Genomic DNA, 16,850 nt, shown 5'->3' with positions numbered 1-16,850 from the left:
CCATAATAAAAATAAATATAATCTAAAAGTACTAAGTCACGCTAAAATAAATAGACTAAGAAGGGAGTATTAATTACATGACTAAACGCTAGCTAAAGAAAAATAAAAATAGGTTATGCATTTTTATCGAAATTATTGCAAAACAAAAAATAAATATTCAATAAATTCTCGTTCGTAATATTGAATTGAATGTCTTTTGTTAGCATTAGTATTGATTTGATTTTTGTTTGGACTTTTGTTAGCATTATTTAATTTATTAATATTAATGGCTATAAAACTTATTGGAGCATTCAAAAGTTCTAAGTCCAACCTTGAAATAATACCTTAAAAGATAAAATTATGAAAATTTTTAAGAAAATTTATAAATTACATCACAATAAATATATTTATATATTAAATATATCTAAAATTTCTATATATGTAATGTCGGGTTGGTTTGGTTTCGGTTTGACTTTCTTTAGTTAAAACCAAACCAAACCAATTATGGTCGGGTTTTTTTTCCAACACCAAACCAAATCAAACCAAACCATAGTCGGGGTTTTTTCCTCGGTTTGACTCGGATTATCGGGTTGGTGCGATTTGTCGGTTTCCTTTGTACACCCCTACTTCAGACCCCTGATTTCCACTTCATACATGCTTGTCTGAAATTAATTCTAAGACGGCTAAACTTTGTAAATTTCGGCTAGTCTTTATTTGTTATTGTAATAAATTTCTCCTGAGGCAGTTGGAAGTTTAATGTAAGGGAAGAAATAAGAATCTTAAAAATGGTGACTTCTCTACTTTAATTACATCATGTAGTGCAGGCACAACCATTCCTGCTAAATTTCTTTTTTCACTTCCTTCACCTTGTCATCTTGGCTATTGTGAATTCTGTTTCGACCCCCAAAAAGGAATCAATAGCCATTAACTCCCTCATATCCAATAGAAAATTCAGAACAAATGTGATTGGTGGATGCCCACCAGTAGTGTATCCTTCTGAATCTACAAACTACTACAGGTCCATAATATGTCCTCTGTTAAACTTCTTTCAAATTTTCTCTTAAAGAATCCACATGTTACTGTATTCCATGAACATACATAACAACATTAACTTGAGACCCAGAAAGCCGTGATATAGTTCCTACTTACTTCCACATACAGTAGGATAAACAGTTACCATTAGAGAAAGGAGTTTATAAGAAGCTGAAAGGCCTCAATTACCAGAACTATCAGGCCTCCAGTTGTTGGAATTAACAATTATTCTGAATGTTAGTAAGCAACGATTAGCCATTAAACGTTCTCATCATTACATATGTATGGCAAAATCTATTTATCTTAGAGTGGAGACGTGGGGGCTGGAGAGCTAAACCTGTGCAGCCTAATGAGCATTTTTCCTCTCTTACATCATCTACGGGTTAAAGCTGATCATATTTGACCAAAAGGAGAAGAACCTATCATTAACTTACCAATAACTGGCTACATTTGCAATCAAGAAGATGGCTATATCTCTTATCAACATTTTTACAAATCAGGGGAGATGAATTCTGGACAATCACTTAATTATCTGAAACAGGATTCCTTTACGATCCTTTCCAACTTTTCTGCTTCTTCTCTTCAAGTCCAGCAGCCTCATTTAACATGTCTGCAGCATCTTGGTGCATGTCCAGTTTGGTAAGGGCAACTGACTGCATGTAGAAAGCCGTTGGCCAATCTGGATAAACGCATTGTGCTTGCATAGCATCACGAAGGGCAGCATCAGGTGGATCACACATGAGATAACAGATACTGTGTCGTGCATAAACGGTTGGGGAGACCATGGTCCCTACATCTACAAACTGTGACAGACAAAGCAAAAGGTAACTTGCTAAGAAAGTCAAGTCCTCTAACTTCATTCATTCAGCTTCTTCAAGTGAGCCATTGCTACAGAAAGATACACAATGACACCAAAAGGGTGTGAATCTAAAATGTAGTTAAAACAAAATTGTGAGCTATGCCAGGAAATAAAAGTAAAGTAACACGATAGAAATTCCTCTTTTGCATCGTTTGACTTCCCGTTTTCTTATTCAGCAGCCCATGGTCCCACGGCCGCACCTTAAATGTTGTTCGTAGTTCGGCCAAGGCCAAACCCAAGCCCTGACCAGCTAACCCATCCCATTTGGCCATTCCTATCAGTTTGCACCAGTAAGCTTGTGTTGTCCTTTCCACTAATAATCTCACACTAAATACTGATATTAATATTTTTTTACTCTCCCAGCTACAACTTGCTCCAAACGACCAAAACCTCAGTTGTTCAATTGAAATATCAGTAAGTTCCCCTATATCTCTCGCAAACCGAATTCTGTACAGAGTTTGATATGATCCTTTTTTTCAGAAATCAATGATTTTTTTCATTTTTTTGGGTAGATCAACTGAGAAATTAATGATAACTTAAGGTAGGAAAGAAAATTCACATTCATGCCAACTTTTATCTAGTCAAAAAAATAGTTAAGCCCAGCATAATAAGTTGCTTAGGTTCCTACAGAGCAATAACATATTGAACATGGATAAAGATCCCATTAGTAATCGCCTCAATATTACCGTGCTCTTGCAACAGGCTCCAGTTCTTCGATAGTTTGGGTTTCCAGCTGACTGCTTGAGTAGTAGAACTCTATACCAGCTGACTGCTTGAGTAGTAGAACTTAGATAAAGATTCCAGCTGACTGCTACAGTAGTAGAACTCTACACCCACTAACTTCAAATCCTAAATCCACCTTAACTTATCCATGACATAAAAGCTATTGGCAGAAGCTAGAGATCATAGTATAGGTTGATTCATAAGCAAATCCTTGTCCAGTATATGTCACTCTACTAAACAATGTACAATTTATAACTTTTGGACGTTAATTTAATATTTTAATTTCCAATCAATTCCAAGAGTATCTTGCTTAGGGATGCCTCCGCTTAAACCATTGAAGAAAATTCAAGTGAACAAAAAAAAAAAAAAGATACTGAACCTTGTTAATCAAAATCCTAATTCAGCAGATGTATCAACTGTCAAATGTTTAATTTGAAATAAAAAACCATATACCGAAATTTCACATTAACATCTGTTGGGCTAAGCCAGCCCAAAGACACTCTTAATATTGGGTGATATTGTCTGCTTAGGGCCAAGCTTCCACGGTTTTCCCCAAAAGGCTTCACACCATTAAGAGTGTCCCTACACCTTATATGTTTCCCTTTCTTTTCAGCTACTAATGCGGACTTTGTTCGCAAACCCAACACGTTTTTAGAAAGAAGCAGTTCATACACTTAGACCAACAAAAGAGAAAATCTAGTACAAGTAATTCATCGCCCAGTCAAAACTATGAAACCTAGGTATTTGTATAATTTATCCTCGAAGAGATTTACTTTGTTTTGGCAAAAACTGAAATTAACAACACAAGTAGTTGTTTTGAAAACCAGGCAACAAAATATTCCAAGGTGGTAATATTTTATCATTAACCAAATCTTACGTCACACTTGATGAGAGTGCATATTTCAAATTCATAGAGTGTTCCTGTGATTTTTCTCTAGCTAAATTCCAGTTGGCTATTAAAGGAACACAACTTTGAGCTGAACTTACAAGTAAAACATGATAAAGTTAGCCACCACAGAGAGATGTGCAAGTTCACCTTGTAAAACTTGTAAATATTGTGTTTACTTTTTGTGCTTTTCCTCATTAGAATTCAACAATTATAAACATATGTAGGACACCAAATTAAAGGTAATATATTCATATGATTGGCACTTTGTATATAATATAGAGATTCTCTTACAATCTTCCAACACTGTATATAAATATAATTTACTCAAGCTAATAGTGATGAATAAAAGTTCACCTTGTAAAACTTGTAAGTGTAGTGCTGTTACCTTACTCAAAAAAATAAAAACTTGTGAGTATAGTGTTTTATTTTCCGTGCTTTTCCTCATTATTATTCAAGAATATTATAAGGGTATAAACATATGTTGTACACCAAACTAAAGGTAATACATTCCATAGGATTGACACTTTGCATATAATATAGAAATTCTCTTACAAATTTCCATAGGATTGGCACTTTGCATATAATATAGAAATTCTCTTACAAATATCCAACATTGTATATCAATATAATTTCCTCAAGCTAATAATGATGAATCACACAAATAACAACAAAAACTACGCCTCAATTCCAAACAACTTAGGGTAGACTATATGAATCCTCACTGCCATGTCACTCCATTTAAGCTCATCTCAGTTCAATAAACTATAAAACCATATAAAAAATAAAATGAAAAAGCACTAGTTACTAGAAGTTCTCTAGATTCTACTGGAATATATATCTCTGACAGGACTAAACGACTTCTAGAAAACATTGAACCTAAAGAAAACACACTAACATGACTAAAACTTAATCCGACTAATCGGTATCACATTGATAGATCTTTTACTTCCATTGTATTCTAGTTTTTGCTTTTTTGCATGGATTTCAACCACACAGATACATTGAAAATTGCCGTTAATATCCGTCTTCAAGATATTGTATCATTCATATTGCACCATTTGCTAGGTGACTTACATGTTTAATCATAGTAATTACAGTAGAAAACCATACCTGAGAATAACAATCCATTGCCGTCTTGAACTCTTTATCACGAAAAGCATAGTCCCCGCGCTTCCTTGCCTCTAGCATATCTCTCATTTGTTGAGTCCACTCTTGGAAAGATAACTGGTACAAGTAATGTTCAGATCCGACCTTTAGTAAGAGTAGTAAGAGAGATTAACATTCGCGAACCAAGCAATCAATCGAGCCAGTCAATTTTACCTCATTGGTTCCTTCGTCATCTCGGTAGTGTCATAACCAATATCTGATGGATTGCTGTGAGATCCATTCGAGAACATGCTTCCCCCATTGGTGAAGGAGGGAGCTGGGGAGCTGGTGGGGCTGGTGGGGCAGGTTGGGCTTCCTCTTGTTTAGAAATTCCAAGCATGACGTAAGATGGAATCTGAAATAGGATAACAGCTGCATAATTTTACTGCCTGAAACATTCGCTCTCACCAATATTAGTTGAGCTTTCCCCCTAGCTATAGATTCTTGAGTTCTGAGTACTTGAAGCAAAATGTTCTGAGTACTTGAATTCCCTAATTGTATTTGAACCATACAAAACAGATTATTTTATAGGCTCTCAGGAAAGGCTAGTCAACAAAGGCTGGAAACACAATATTACTCATATTGCACCTGACGATTGTATCTGTGATGCAGCATTACATTTTCAAGCAGTTGAGAAAGCAAAGACAAATTTAAACCATGAGCGAGCAGATTATCATCCATATTCTTTGCCAACTTTACAGGATTAGAGTAAGAAAATAACCAGCAAACTGCTTGTTGCAAGCACTTTGTTTGTCATGACTAAGTTATGTCACTTACATGCTAGGGGTGTGAACTCGTTGAAACTTAGGAATTAAGTTTTAAACAGCCCACTTATAGTATTTAAGTGCATGACATCAAAATTGTAAGGAGAAAAACTCAAATTAACGAACTAAAAGGTCACAATATAGGAAAATAATAATTTAACACAGCCACTGGCAATTGGTTTTGGCTAAGATGATTTACTTTCTGACATGGTAGAATCCAATACATGTTCCTGTAGCCATTATTTTCTCACATGTCATGGATGGTGATATACTATGTCCAACATTCAGTGTTTCACATTCCCACTCCAGGCATAGGCTTTTCACTGCGCATGTTTCAACATTAATAGTTCTTGATTTTGCGACGCATTAAGAGAAAGTGCTATCACTATCAAGATCATAAATGAAGATTATGGGCTAATCCATCGAAGTAAACTGGTTTTGAGCACGAATTCACCGTCACTCTCTGCTATTTCAATTATCTTTGTGATGTCAACAGAGTAAATAAGTGGAAGTGACAAACATGATAGTTGACATCACAAAGATATTCCAAATAGCAGAGGGGGATGAAGAAATCATGCTCAAAAACAGTTTATTGAGGCGGATTAGCCCATAACCTTCATTTAAGATCTAAATGATTATCAACTTGCAAGTTCTATCTATTCTATGTCTCGAAATTCTTCACCAAAATCAATAAGATGTCGTTATATGGTGTTTATTGATCTGGAGAAAACGTATGACAAGGTTACGAGAGAGGTACTTTGGAGATGCCTAGAGGCTAAAGGTGTGTCGGTTGCTTACATTAGTACGATTAAGAACATGTATGATGGATCTAAGACTCGGGTTAGAATAGTGGGAGGTGACTCTGAGCATTTTCCGAATGCTATGGGGTTACATCAAGGATCTGCGCTCAGCCCATTCTTATTTGCCTCTGGTGATGGACGCATTGACACGCCATATTCAAGGAGAGGTGCCATAGTGTATGTTATTCGCTGATGATATTATTCTGGTTGACGAGACGCAGAGTGGTGTTAACGAGAGGCTGGAGGTTTGGAGACAGACCCTTGAGTTTAAGGGTTTCAAGTTGAGCAGGAAGAAGACGAAAGATCTTGAGTGCAAGTTCAGTGCCGAGCCGAGGGAAGCGGACATGGACGTGAGGCTTGGATCGCAGGTCATTTCTAAGAGAGACAGTTTCAAGTACCTTGGATCGGTTATCCAGGGGGATGGGGATGGGGAGATCGACGAGGATGTCACACACTGTATAGGGGTGGGGTGGATGAAATAGAGGTTAGCACCTAGAGTCCTCTGTGATAAGAAAGTGTAACGCTACTCAAAGGTAAGTTTTATAGAGCGGTGGTTAGACCGGCCATGTTGTATGGGGCTGAGTGTTGGCCAGTTAAGAACTCACATGTCCAGAAGATGAAAGTAGCAGAAATGAGGATGTTGAGGTGGATGTGCGGGCACACTAGGATGGATAAGATTAGGAATGAAGTTATTCGGGAGAAGGTGGGCGTGGCTCCCATTGATGACAAGATGCAGGAAACGAGGCTCAGATGATTCGGGCACGTACAGAGGAGAAGCTTGGATGCCTCGTAAGGAGGTGCGATCGGTTGGCGTTGGTGGCAGGGGCGAATCTACCATGTAAAACATGGTTCACGTGAACCCGTGGTCCTCGGGTTAAAGTATAGATATAATGTATATAATTTGGCAAAAATAGATATATATATATTTGATGGAACCCATGGTCAAAAGAGACCAAATGGTGCACTGGTTTTGAGCTCTTATTTCCAATAGCCTAAGGTTAGGGGATCAAATCCCCTACGTAATAGTACTCCTATCCTCCGGAAATCCTAGATCCGCCTCTTGTTGGTGGGTACGAGGAGAGGTAGAGGGCGGCCTAAGAAGTATTGGGGAGAGGTGATCAGAAGGGATATGGCGAGGCTTCAGATCTCCGAGGACATGGCACTCAATAGGAAGTTGTGGAGGTCGAGCATTAAGGTTGTAGGTTAGGAGGTAGTTGAGCATATTTAGTCTACCAGTGTGAGGCTAGGCTGATAGGATTTAGTATTAGACTACTAGTGGTCAATGTTGTATTTACACTACTCTTTCGTTTGCATAGTGTCAGGCCTTATTTACTGGTTATTATTTCTGCTTTCCATTTATTTACTAGTTCTTGTGATGTTATTATTTCTATGGTTTTTTTGTTGATGGTACTAATGTATTGTCTCTTTTCGTCTTCTTGAGCCGAGGGTCTACCGGAAACAACCTCTCTACCCCTCGGGGTAGAGGTAAGGTCTGCGTACACACTACCCTCCCCAGACCCCACTTGTGGGCTCTTACTGGGTTGTTGTTATATTGCTTATGGATTATCAGGACAACCTCCTGACAATTTAGAGTCTTAACAATACAGATTTGGATGGCACGTGTTCCAAGAGAGAGAGACTACACATAAACTCAGATGAATGAGTTACTAGCCTTGGTCAATCTGGTTAGGATTAGGAACCAGGCTCTTGAGTCTTAATCCCCTCAAATAGGGATTAGGAGTAAGAATCTTTGTTCTAGGGTTAATTGATCAAGGTCCAATTAGATCATTACCTCAGTTTTGGTTTGTAATGGAGCAAGTGTAGCAACAAGATCCTTTGTACTCGGCCTCTCCCGAGGTTCATATTGCAAACATTGTGAGGCAAGACCAACAACAACTGTTGCTTCTTCTGTGGAGAAATTACCCTCCAGATGTGAATCCATTAAAAGGATGATGTTGTTCCCCCGTATCATGTCAAGTGCCTACATCCCAACACAAAATCTCACCATTTCAGATAATTCTTTAAAGGTAGTGCAATCGTAGTTCCACATTAAAATTGTCCGAGAAACATCTAATTTTGCAACAAGGTTCCTCCCTTTAGTTTCATGTTAATTTTTAGTGACATGTTAGCAGGCGTAAGCAACAGAGCCACCCACAACTGAGGGGTGAAAGATCAAATCAAAATATGCCATTTCACAATCTTAATGGCAATTTCACCATCACAGATAAGTAAATTATAGATAAGATAGACCAACAAAGAGGAAAATGCAACATCTTACTTTAATTTGCTGGGAGTGATAGGGAGAGAGAGCAACTCACATGACTTGGAGGAATATGCTTTCCACTTAGAAGGTCCAAAAGGACCGTGCCAAAGCTATACATGACACTTTCAGGGGTGACCCTTCCTGGAGAATACAATTAAGATCATGTTTCAGATATAAGAACCATTCATGCACGTTAAGGGACACATTAACCTATACTGCAGATAGACTAATTACTTACCATCAACTGCTAGACCATTTATAATGAAGACGAACAAAAAGTCTCAAGAAAGTTTGCAATTGATAAGATTCTTCTTCACCTTCATTGTTGAACGTAGTTCATCTATGGCTACACGACAAAACAGTTCTACAGTATATTACAGGCACCATTACTTAGAAATGAAAAAATACATATAGTTGCTTCTTTTTCCTGGAAGCAGTTGAAAGATTTCCAGATTTCACATGTCTCTCACATAGTTTAATGACAAGCCCATTGGAAACACAATTGAAACATTCATTGATTTAGAATCCACTTAACGACCTATTAGTACTCCCAACATAGAGTACATTAAACATTTCTACTTCAGAAGAAAATATTTCATATTCAGCTTCACCATCCGCGAGACAGAATAGGAGCATAAGAAAATAGCAATATGATGCATAAGTAGAATCTTGGTTCATTCAAAAAGGTATAATATGAATTTGAGGTGCAATAAGTTGACTGCATTCATAAAGTAAGAGCATAAGAAAACTGATAACTTTTCTAAGCTGAGAAATGTTTACCATTTCTTAAATATTCGGGAGGAGTATAGGCAAGATTTGTGCTATAACTTTTCCCATCGCAACTATTTTTCATTAGGCCAAAACATGAAAGTCGTGGATCACCATCCTACAAAGACCAGTTAAGTATGAAATCTCATCCTGTTAGCAGAAGCTGAAGATACAAATACAATATTTTAACTAAGTGAAGGAACTAGAGCAAAAGTTTCTCCAATTACAGGGGAAAATAGTTCCTGATAATACCTCGTCAAAGAGAACTCTATAAGCATTTAGGTCATGGTATAATGGACGGCCTTCATTTGTACAATATTCCAAGGCTTCAGCTAAGGAAAGTGCCACTCGAAGGCGCATAGCCCACTCAATCATCTGACTTTCCCCTGGACACAATTTGTGGAGCAGCGAATTACAGGAGACATGTGAGGAGCCGATAATTAAATACTCCTTCATTCCAAAAGAATGACACTATTCCTTATTAGTTTCTGAAGAAAGAATAAAACATTTTCAAGTTTGAAAAATATTCAACTTGAACTTCCCATTTTATATGACAAGCTTTTATAGCCACTTATGTCATATTTAAGACCACATGTTTCCGAACTCTAAATTTCTTTCTTAAACTCCGTGCTGTATAGATTAAAACAGAGGGAGTAACTAAAATAGATCTTGTTGTAGTGTCCAACATTGCCCATCAACAGCCTATCGGACATTAAATAATTAGGAGTAATAGATTCAGTTAGAATTCATTTTACTAAAGAATCTAAGGTTCTACTTCTATAGAGTTTGATCAAGAAAACGTACAGTGAAATAAATGTTTAGCAAGAGTATCATTAGGCATGTATTCAGCCACAAGCAACCTCTCATCACCATCGCAGCAATACCCAATTAAATTAGCCAGCCTCTTATGCCGCAACCTCGCAACCTCCCAACTCCCCACGCTTCCTCCTTCAAAAAAAAACATTCAAGCTGATTATTATTGAAAATTTAAAATTAATTAGTTAAGCATAATTACGGCAAAGAGCTTAGGGTCAGGCCAGGCGAGTCTAGAGTACTTCTTGACAGCGATGCAGCGGCGGTTCTGGAGTCGGCCTTTGTACACTACATTGGGGGCCTTCTCCCCACTTTCGGACACAATTAATTCAGAGCTGAAATTATTGGTGGCGGTTTTGAGGTCAGTTAATGAGAACTCGGAAAAGGAGGGGAAGGTTGCAGCGTCAGGCGCGGCAGCAGCGACGGCGGATGGGTGATTAATGAATGGCTCGGTTTGGATAGGGGCGTGATTTTGAGGTTTGTCGTTTTCTGGGTGTGTTTCATTACTGGGAAAAAACTTGGATTCACAACAGCCCATGACTCTATCCATTAAATGCTCAGATAACAGAGAGAAACATGTTGGTTAGAAATGAGAAAGAGAGTGATAAGCTTCTAGGTAGTTGGATTGCTGTGTTTTAACAGTTAAAACTACAAAAAAGACTTTTCCGTCGTGCGACCCCTCTCCTGTTCTGTCCTGTCCTGTCTGAAATCGAATAGGTAAAGATATTTTAGTGGATACTAAAAAGCATGATTTGGTGACTTTTAAAATCTGTCTTTAGCTTAAAGTCAAACTCATAGTAGTTTCATTCTTTAGTCTATTATTTTTATTGTACGATGTACGATTTGTTTAGCGGGAGGGGAGTCTTATCGACATTGGACATGTGGCGCGATAAAACACTCTCTCTATATATAATAACATAAAGCAGGCCAGAGATGATGTGGCATAGATCATTGTGATCTGGTCCTTCTTCGGATCCCGCGCATAACGGGAGCATAGTGTACCAGGCTGCCCTATCCTTTTTTTTCTCCAATTTTTTTTTGTCTTTTTCCTCATTGTTCCTTCACTTTAGGTGCTTAAAATTTTTCCAAACGACATGTCTCTTTACTAGCTGCCAACTTTACGAATCAAATGTCTCTGTCTTTCTGATCTTTTGTCCATTTACTCATTATCATTTCAAATTATGTGCTCACTAAACTTCAAAGCAATGTCGATCTCTTAGTTAGTCTTCTTCTCTTCCTCTTCTTTTTTCCTTTTGCCTGATTGTAACCTCCATATCTTCCATCCATAAAGGCTTCTGTTCATACCACGACCAATATCTTCTACATATTAAAATTCTCCTATCTTCCTGATACGAAGTAGAGAAATGAGAGGCTTCAGGAGTTGTATGCATAGCTTAAAGAGAAGAACCTGGTCGCTAAGTTAGTTAGTTATCAGAATAGAAGTTAAGTCTTGAGATATACACTTTAGTCCCCCTTAAGTAGATATATAGTTAGTAGTAATATAGTTAGTAGTAATTACACATTGACCCACATTAATCTTTTGTCTTTTATATACGTAGTCCCACCAGATATAGGAATGATTATCCTCTTTCTCTTATATATTGTACTGGGATTTCCTTTTTGGATTATGAATTAAAACCCTTTATCTTTTTGCCCTAGTTTCCTTATTTCTTCTTCGCAGCTTTTTCTTCACTTTACTGTTCCATTGCCCTTTTAGTGTTTTCTTCTTTACTTTGTAACAGTGGTATTAGAGCACATCTTGGCTCTGTGGGAACGATGACTACCAACATAAATGAAGTCATGGATGTACTCAAGAAAATCTCCACAGAAGTGTCGGGGTTCTCTGCTAGACAAGATCTTCTCGAAGCAGCTCAAGAACAAAGCAGGAACTAGGAAGAGGCTGAGAATGAACTCAGAGATGTGCTTAATGAGATCATACATAGTGGAAGGAGACCTGAGAGAGGTAAATCTGTGACTTATAGTGGAGGTGAGCTTTATTCCCCCAATGACAAACTCTTTGATTTTGGTGACCTGGCTTCTCCTAGTTCTAATGGGGTTAATAACTCTGCTGTACCTGTTAGTGTTGTTGTATCTGTTGGTTCATCAATTGTTGATAGCCCCCTCCTAAATTACCAAGCTACTGTGAACTCTCCTTCAGCTTCACAGACTCCACGGCCCTTTCTAAATATTAATCCTCCACCATAAACTCATATTGTCAAAACACCCTATCTACAACCCACTCTATTTCAAAGCCACATCCCTCACCACATCCAAACCCTACCTCCTAGAACCTTGTTCCAACCATAACCCTTTACTCATCCAAATAACCCAAGTATGTAGCTCAATCTTAGATGCAGGGAGCACCCCTGGGTGTACCAACTTTGATCAATACTTACAACACATACACTCAGTTACCTATCTATTATAACCAGGTCACACACATCACACCCACATTATACCATCAAGTACCATATGGACCCACTACTTATTCACACCAAAATGCACCAGCTCCTAATCAATATCAGACCCCCCAATATAATCACACTGCTCCTCTACCCAACATACCTTTTACCAAGTATCATAAGGTGGAATTTCTCAAGTTTAATGGGGAGGATCTCAGGACATGGTTATACAAAGTGGAGCAATTTTTTGGGGATGAAGACATCACAATCCAGCAGAAAATGAAGTTGGTATCTATGCATTTTGAAGGAGATGCCTTGTAGTGACATCTAGGATATATAAGGAGTAGAGGGCAAATGCCACTTCCAACCTGGGAAGAATATTTATGGGCTCTTTGTGATAGCTTTGGAGCTAAGTACTCTGATCCTATGACTGAACTGATAAACGTGAAGCATACATGATCAGTGAAGGATTATCAGAGGGCATTTGTTAGTGTGATGACCAGAATTAACTTATCCACTTATCATGACATCAGTATCTTCTTGAACAATTCGAAACCTGAACTCAACAATGATGTTAAGGTAGGGAATCCAAGTAGATAACTTCAAGCATACTACTTAGCCAGATTACAAGAGGCTAACTTTGCTGTCCAAAGCAAGGCCATCAAGGGCTCTTCTGCAACTCACTTAGTGTTCAGGGGTGCACCAAATCAATGAACTAGTGAAGTAGTTAAAGAAAATGCAGCTAGATTCAAGATGCATGTTACTGCAACCTTTGACAACAACAGAAGAAGGAGACTCCAGCTGAAATGGGTGAGAAAAGAGCTCAAGGCTTGTGTCTGTGATGATCCCTTTACACCAGGGCATAAGTGTAAGGCAAAGAGGTAAATTTACTGTCTGAAACTAGAAACTAAGGTTCTGAATGCAGCTAAAGAACCAACTGTAGAAGAAGAGGAGACTGGAGAACAAGAATTAGTGGAAGACCTTATAGAAAATTGTGAAATTTTACTTCAAGTTTTAAATGGAGCTAGATGATATAGGACTCTCAGAATCCAAGGGTTCACTGAACAGAAGCCTATCCATGTCCTAATTGACTGTGGGTCCACACAAAATTTCATCAATAAAGAAGCTATACAAAGGATTGGTTGCAAAATTAATCAAATCAGCCCCCAAGATATTTCTGTAGCAGGTGGGAGGATAACTCAATCATTAGAATGGAGCAAAAACTTCACATGGATGATGCATGGGGTGGTGTTCCAAGATGACTTCCTGGTACTCCCTGTAGGAAGCTGTGATGTGGTGTTAGGCATACAATGGCTGTGCAAATTTGGGGACATTCAGGTTAACTTTAAGAAACTCTTTATGAAGTTCATGTACCAAGACAAGATGGTAACACTGAAGTGATCTGTTCCTTCCTTTAAGACTGTCGATACCAAGGCACTAAACAAAATTTCAGTGAAAGAGTATGTGCAGGAGGATCCATGGAGGGTGATAAACTACAGCTCAAAGAAAAAAAAAAATAAGGAGATTCAACAGTTACTTGGAGAGTTCAGAGTTCTCTTTAAGGAACCAAGGCAGTTACCTCCCTCTAGAGGGGTGTTTGAGCACCACATTCCTCTACTGGAAAGCAGCACCCCTGTGAATTCTATTCTTTACAGGTACTCTCCTATACAAAAGGATGTAATAGAAGAAATGGTGCAGGAAATGCAGAACCAGGGTATAATTCAATATAGCTTCAGCTCATATGCTTCCCCTGCTAGTGGGGAAGAAGGATAGCTCTTGGAGATTATGTGTAGACTATAGAGCTCTAAACAAGGTGACTATCAAAGATAAGTTCCCAATTACAATAATTGAGGAACTACTAAATTAGCTAGGAGGATCCAAGGTTTACTCTAAGATAGACTTGAGAGCGGGATACCATCAAATTAGGATGGCCACACCTGATGTACACAAAACAACGTTCAAGACTCACTCAGGGTATTATGAGTACTTAGCGATACATTTTGGACTAACTAATGCACCCTCCACCTTTCAGGAATTGAACCACATCTTCCAAAAATACCTGAGAAAATTCATTATGGTATTTTTAAGGATATTCTTATTTTCAATCAAAAACTAGAGGAGAATGTACAACATCTTAGGATCACTTTTGATCTATTAGTTCAGCATCAATTATTTACAAAGAAAGCTGATGTGTTTTTGTAGCTGAGAGGATTGAGTACCTAAGACACTATATTTCTGCTGAAGAGGTAGCCACAGACCTAAAAAAGGTGGAAGTTGTACAATCATGGCCAATACCTGCTAACCTCAAACAGTTGAGAGGATTCCTAGGTTTGGCAGGGTACTATATGAGGTTTATAAGGGTTATGTTATCATTACTAAACCTCTTATTGATCTGTTAAAGAAAGATAATTTCAGTTGGTCTAGCAAGGCTACTAGGGCCTTTGAGGAGCTCAAAAAGGCTTTGACATCTGCCCTAGTACTGATGCTACCTGATTTCTCTCTACCCTTTATAGTAGAGAGAGATGCCTGCAATCTAGGAATTGGACCAGTTCTAATGCAAAATGGACAACCTATTGCCTATCTTAGTAAAGGGTTATCTCCTCAACATCAAGCACTCTCAGTATATGACAAAGAGCTAATGGATCTAATCATGGCAGTGAATAAGTGGGCTCAGTACCTAACTAGGAGACCTTTTACAGTAAAAACTGATCAAAAGGCCCTCAAATTCCTTCTTGAACAAAAGCTGCACACGTCATCTCAGTTGAAGTGGATAACTAAGCTTATGCAATATGACTTTGCCATTGAATACAAGAAGGGAAAAGATAACAAAGTGGAAGATGCATTATCAAGGCTCCTAGTAGCAGAATTTGTTGACCCTAATCAGGCAGAGTTCGGAATAGATGAAGAACTACTCAAATTGATCCAAGGCTTGAAGGAGAATGGAGAAGCAAAAATGCAGGGATATTCCTTCTTACATGAGCAACTTAGAAGAAATGGGAAATTAGTGGTAGGACCAGATGAACAATTAAGAAAGGACATTATGCAATTGTGACATGATTCAACTACTGGTGGGCACTCTGGCATTGAACAAACTTATAGAAGAATATCTTCCCTTTTCTACTAGAAGGGAATGTGGAAAGATGTGAACACATATGTTAAAGGTTGTGTTATTTACCAGAAACATAAGTATGATAGATATCCTTATCCAGGGCTACTGCAACCCCTCAATTTACCTACAATAGCATGCATTAGCATAAGTATGAACTTTATAGAAGGCTTACCCAAGTCTAAGGGGAAAACAGTAATATGAGTACTGGTAGATAGGCTGACCAAATATGCTCATTTTTTGGGCTTATCTCATCCTTATTTAGCCACTGATGTGGCTACCGATGTGGCTAAGTTATTTATGGAGTAGGTCTACAAGCTTCATGGTATGTCTGAAGATATTATAAGTAATAGGGATCCTATTTTTACAAGCAAGATTTGGCAGGAGTTATTTTCTGTGTATGGAGTCACTCTCAGCACCTCCACAACTTATCATCCACAAACAGGTGGACAGACAGAGGTGATAAACAAGTACTTAGAAACATACTTGAGGTTTTCCTGTTCTGACTCCCAAACAGACTGGTTTTCTTACTTGTCAAATGATGAGTGGTGGTATAACACCACTTTTCACTCTTCTATTCAGACCACTCCTTATGAAGCATTATATGGTCAGCCTCCCCCTTGGCACCTGCCTTATATAGCTGGAGATTATGCTGTTGAGGAAGTAGACAGGAGGACCAGGGAATTCAAATTTCATCTACTAAAGTATCATCTACAGAGGGCTCAACAAAGGATGACTATGCAGGCCAATAAGCACAAATCAGATAGACGATTCAAGGAATGAGATTGGGTCTACCTTAAGATCCAGCCTTACCGACATATAACCTTATGTGAAACTCATTTTTCTAAGTTGTTAGCCAAATACTATGAACCTTATCAGATACTATAGAGGGTTGGACCAGCCTCTTACAAATTGTCTCTTCCACCACAACTGCTACTACACCCAACATTTCATGTTTCTCAGCTATAACCATGCCACAACCTACCTACACACATATCCTATCCCCCAGTACTAGATATTTTTAGCTCTTATTGTTCACACCTTCAGAAGAATTTGGACAGACGTATGATACAAAAGGGAAATAAGGCAGTTGCCCAAGAGTTAGTGCAATGGGATCAGTTGACACCTGAACAAGCTACATGGGAAGATTACTAGTCCATGAAGATCAGGTTTCCTTCTTTTCTTCCTTGAGGACAAGGAAGACTTCAATAGGAGAGATTGATAACTAGGGATTATGATGCATTTTACACTCCTTCTTACTTGGGTTTTGATTAGAAATATGTACAAAATAGTCCCAAAGGCTTAC

At 38.2% G+C, this 16,850-nt stretch overlaps 2 protein-coding genes across 2 annotated transcripts in view; one reads left to right on the top strand and one right to left on the bottom strand.

Moving 5' to 3' along the window:
- Positions 1-1,220: 1,220 nt before the first annotated feature.
- Positions 1,221-16,850, bottom strand: part of LOC107780390 (serine/threonine-protein kinase BSK1-like) — a 36,330-nt gene continuing 20,700 nt past the window's right edge. Inside the window, 9 exon segments of the mRNA XM_075254919.1 lie at positions 1,221-1,814; positions 4,593-4,706; positions 4,803-4,830; positions 4,832-4,983; positions 7,985-8,173; positions 8,511-8,596; positions 9,236-9,341; positions 9,476-9,609; positions 10,028-10,171. Of these exon segments, the coding sequence (XP_075111020.1) occupies positions 1,560-1,814; positions 4,593-4,706; positions 4,803-4,830; positions 4,832-4,983; positions 7,985-8,173; positions 8,511-8,596; positions 9,236-9,341; positions 9,476-9,609; positions 10,028-10,064 (1,101 nt within the window). The 5' untranslated portion in view covers positions 10,065-10,171 and the 3' untranslated portion in view covers positions 1,221-1,559.
- Positions 13,192-15,490, top strand: LOC142181922 (uncharacterized). The gene is made up of 5 exons (XM_075255612.1): positions 13,192-13,319; positions 13,476-13,776; positions 13,858-14,152; positions 14,641-14,705; positions 14,840-15,490. Exons 1-5 carry the CDS (start codon positions 13,192-13,194, stop codon positions 15,488-15,490), a joined length of 1,440 nt encoding a protein of 479 aa, XP_075111713.1.

This window comes from Nicotiana tabacum, chromosome 6 (assembly GCF_000715075.1).
Source record: "Nicotiana tabacum cultivar K326 chromosome 6, ASM71507v2, whole genome shotgun sequence".
Taxonomy (NCBI): domain Eukaryota; kingdom Viridiplantae; phylum Streptophyta; class Magnoliopsida; order Solanales; family Solanaceae; genus Nicotiana; species Nicotiana tabacum.
The sequence above is the reverse complement of the archived record's forward strand: the minus strand, read 5'-3'. Positions and strand labels throughout refer to the sequence as shown.

What these genes read in the sequence shown, in the direction of transcription:
- LOC142181922 (XM_075255612.1), top strand. Translation starts at nt 13,192, where the DNA reads ATGCATGTTACTGCAACCTTTGACAACAACAGAAGAAGGAGACTCCAG. An exon ending in GCAAATTTGGGGACATTCAG is followed by an intron (nt 13,777 to 13,857) that starts GTTAACTTTAAG and finishes CCTTCCTTTAAG; the next exon opens with ACTGTCGATACCAAGGCACT. An exon ending in GCAGGAAATGCAGAACCAGG is followed by an intron (nt 14,153 to 14,640) that starts GTATAATTCAAT and finishes GTGTTTTTGTAG; the next exon opens with CTGAGAGGATTGAGTACCTA.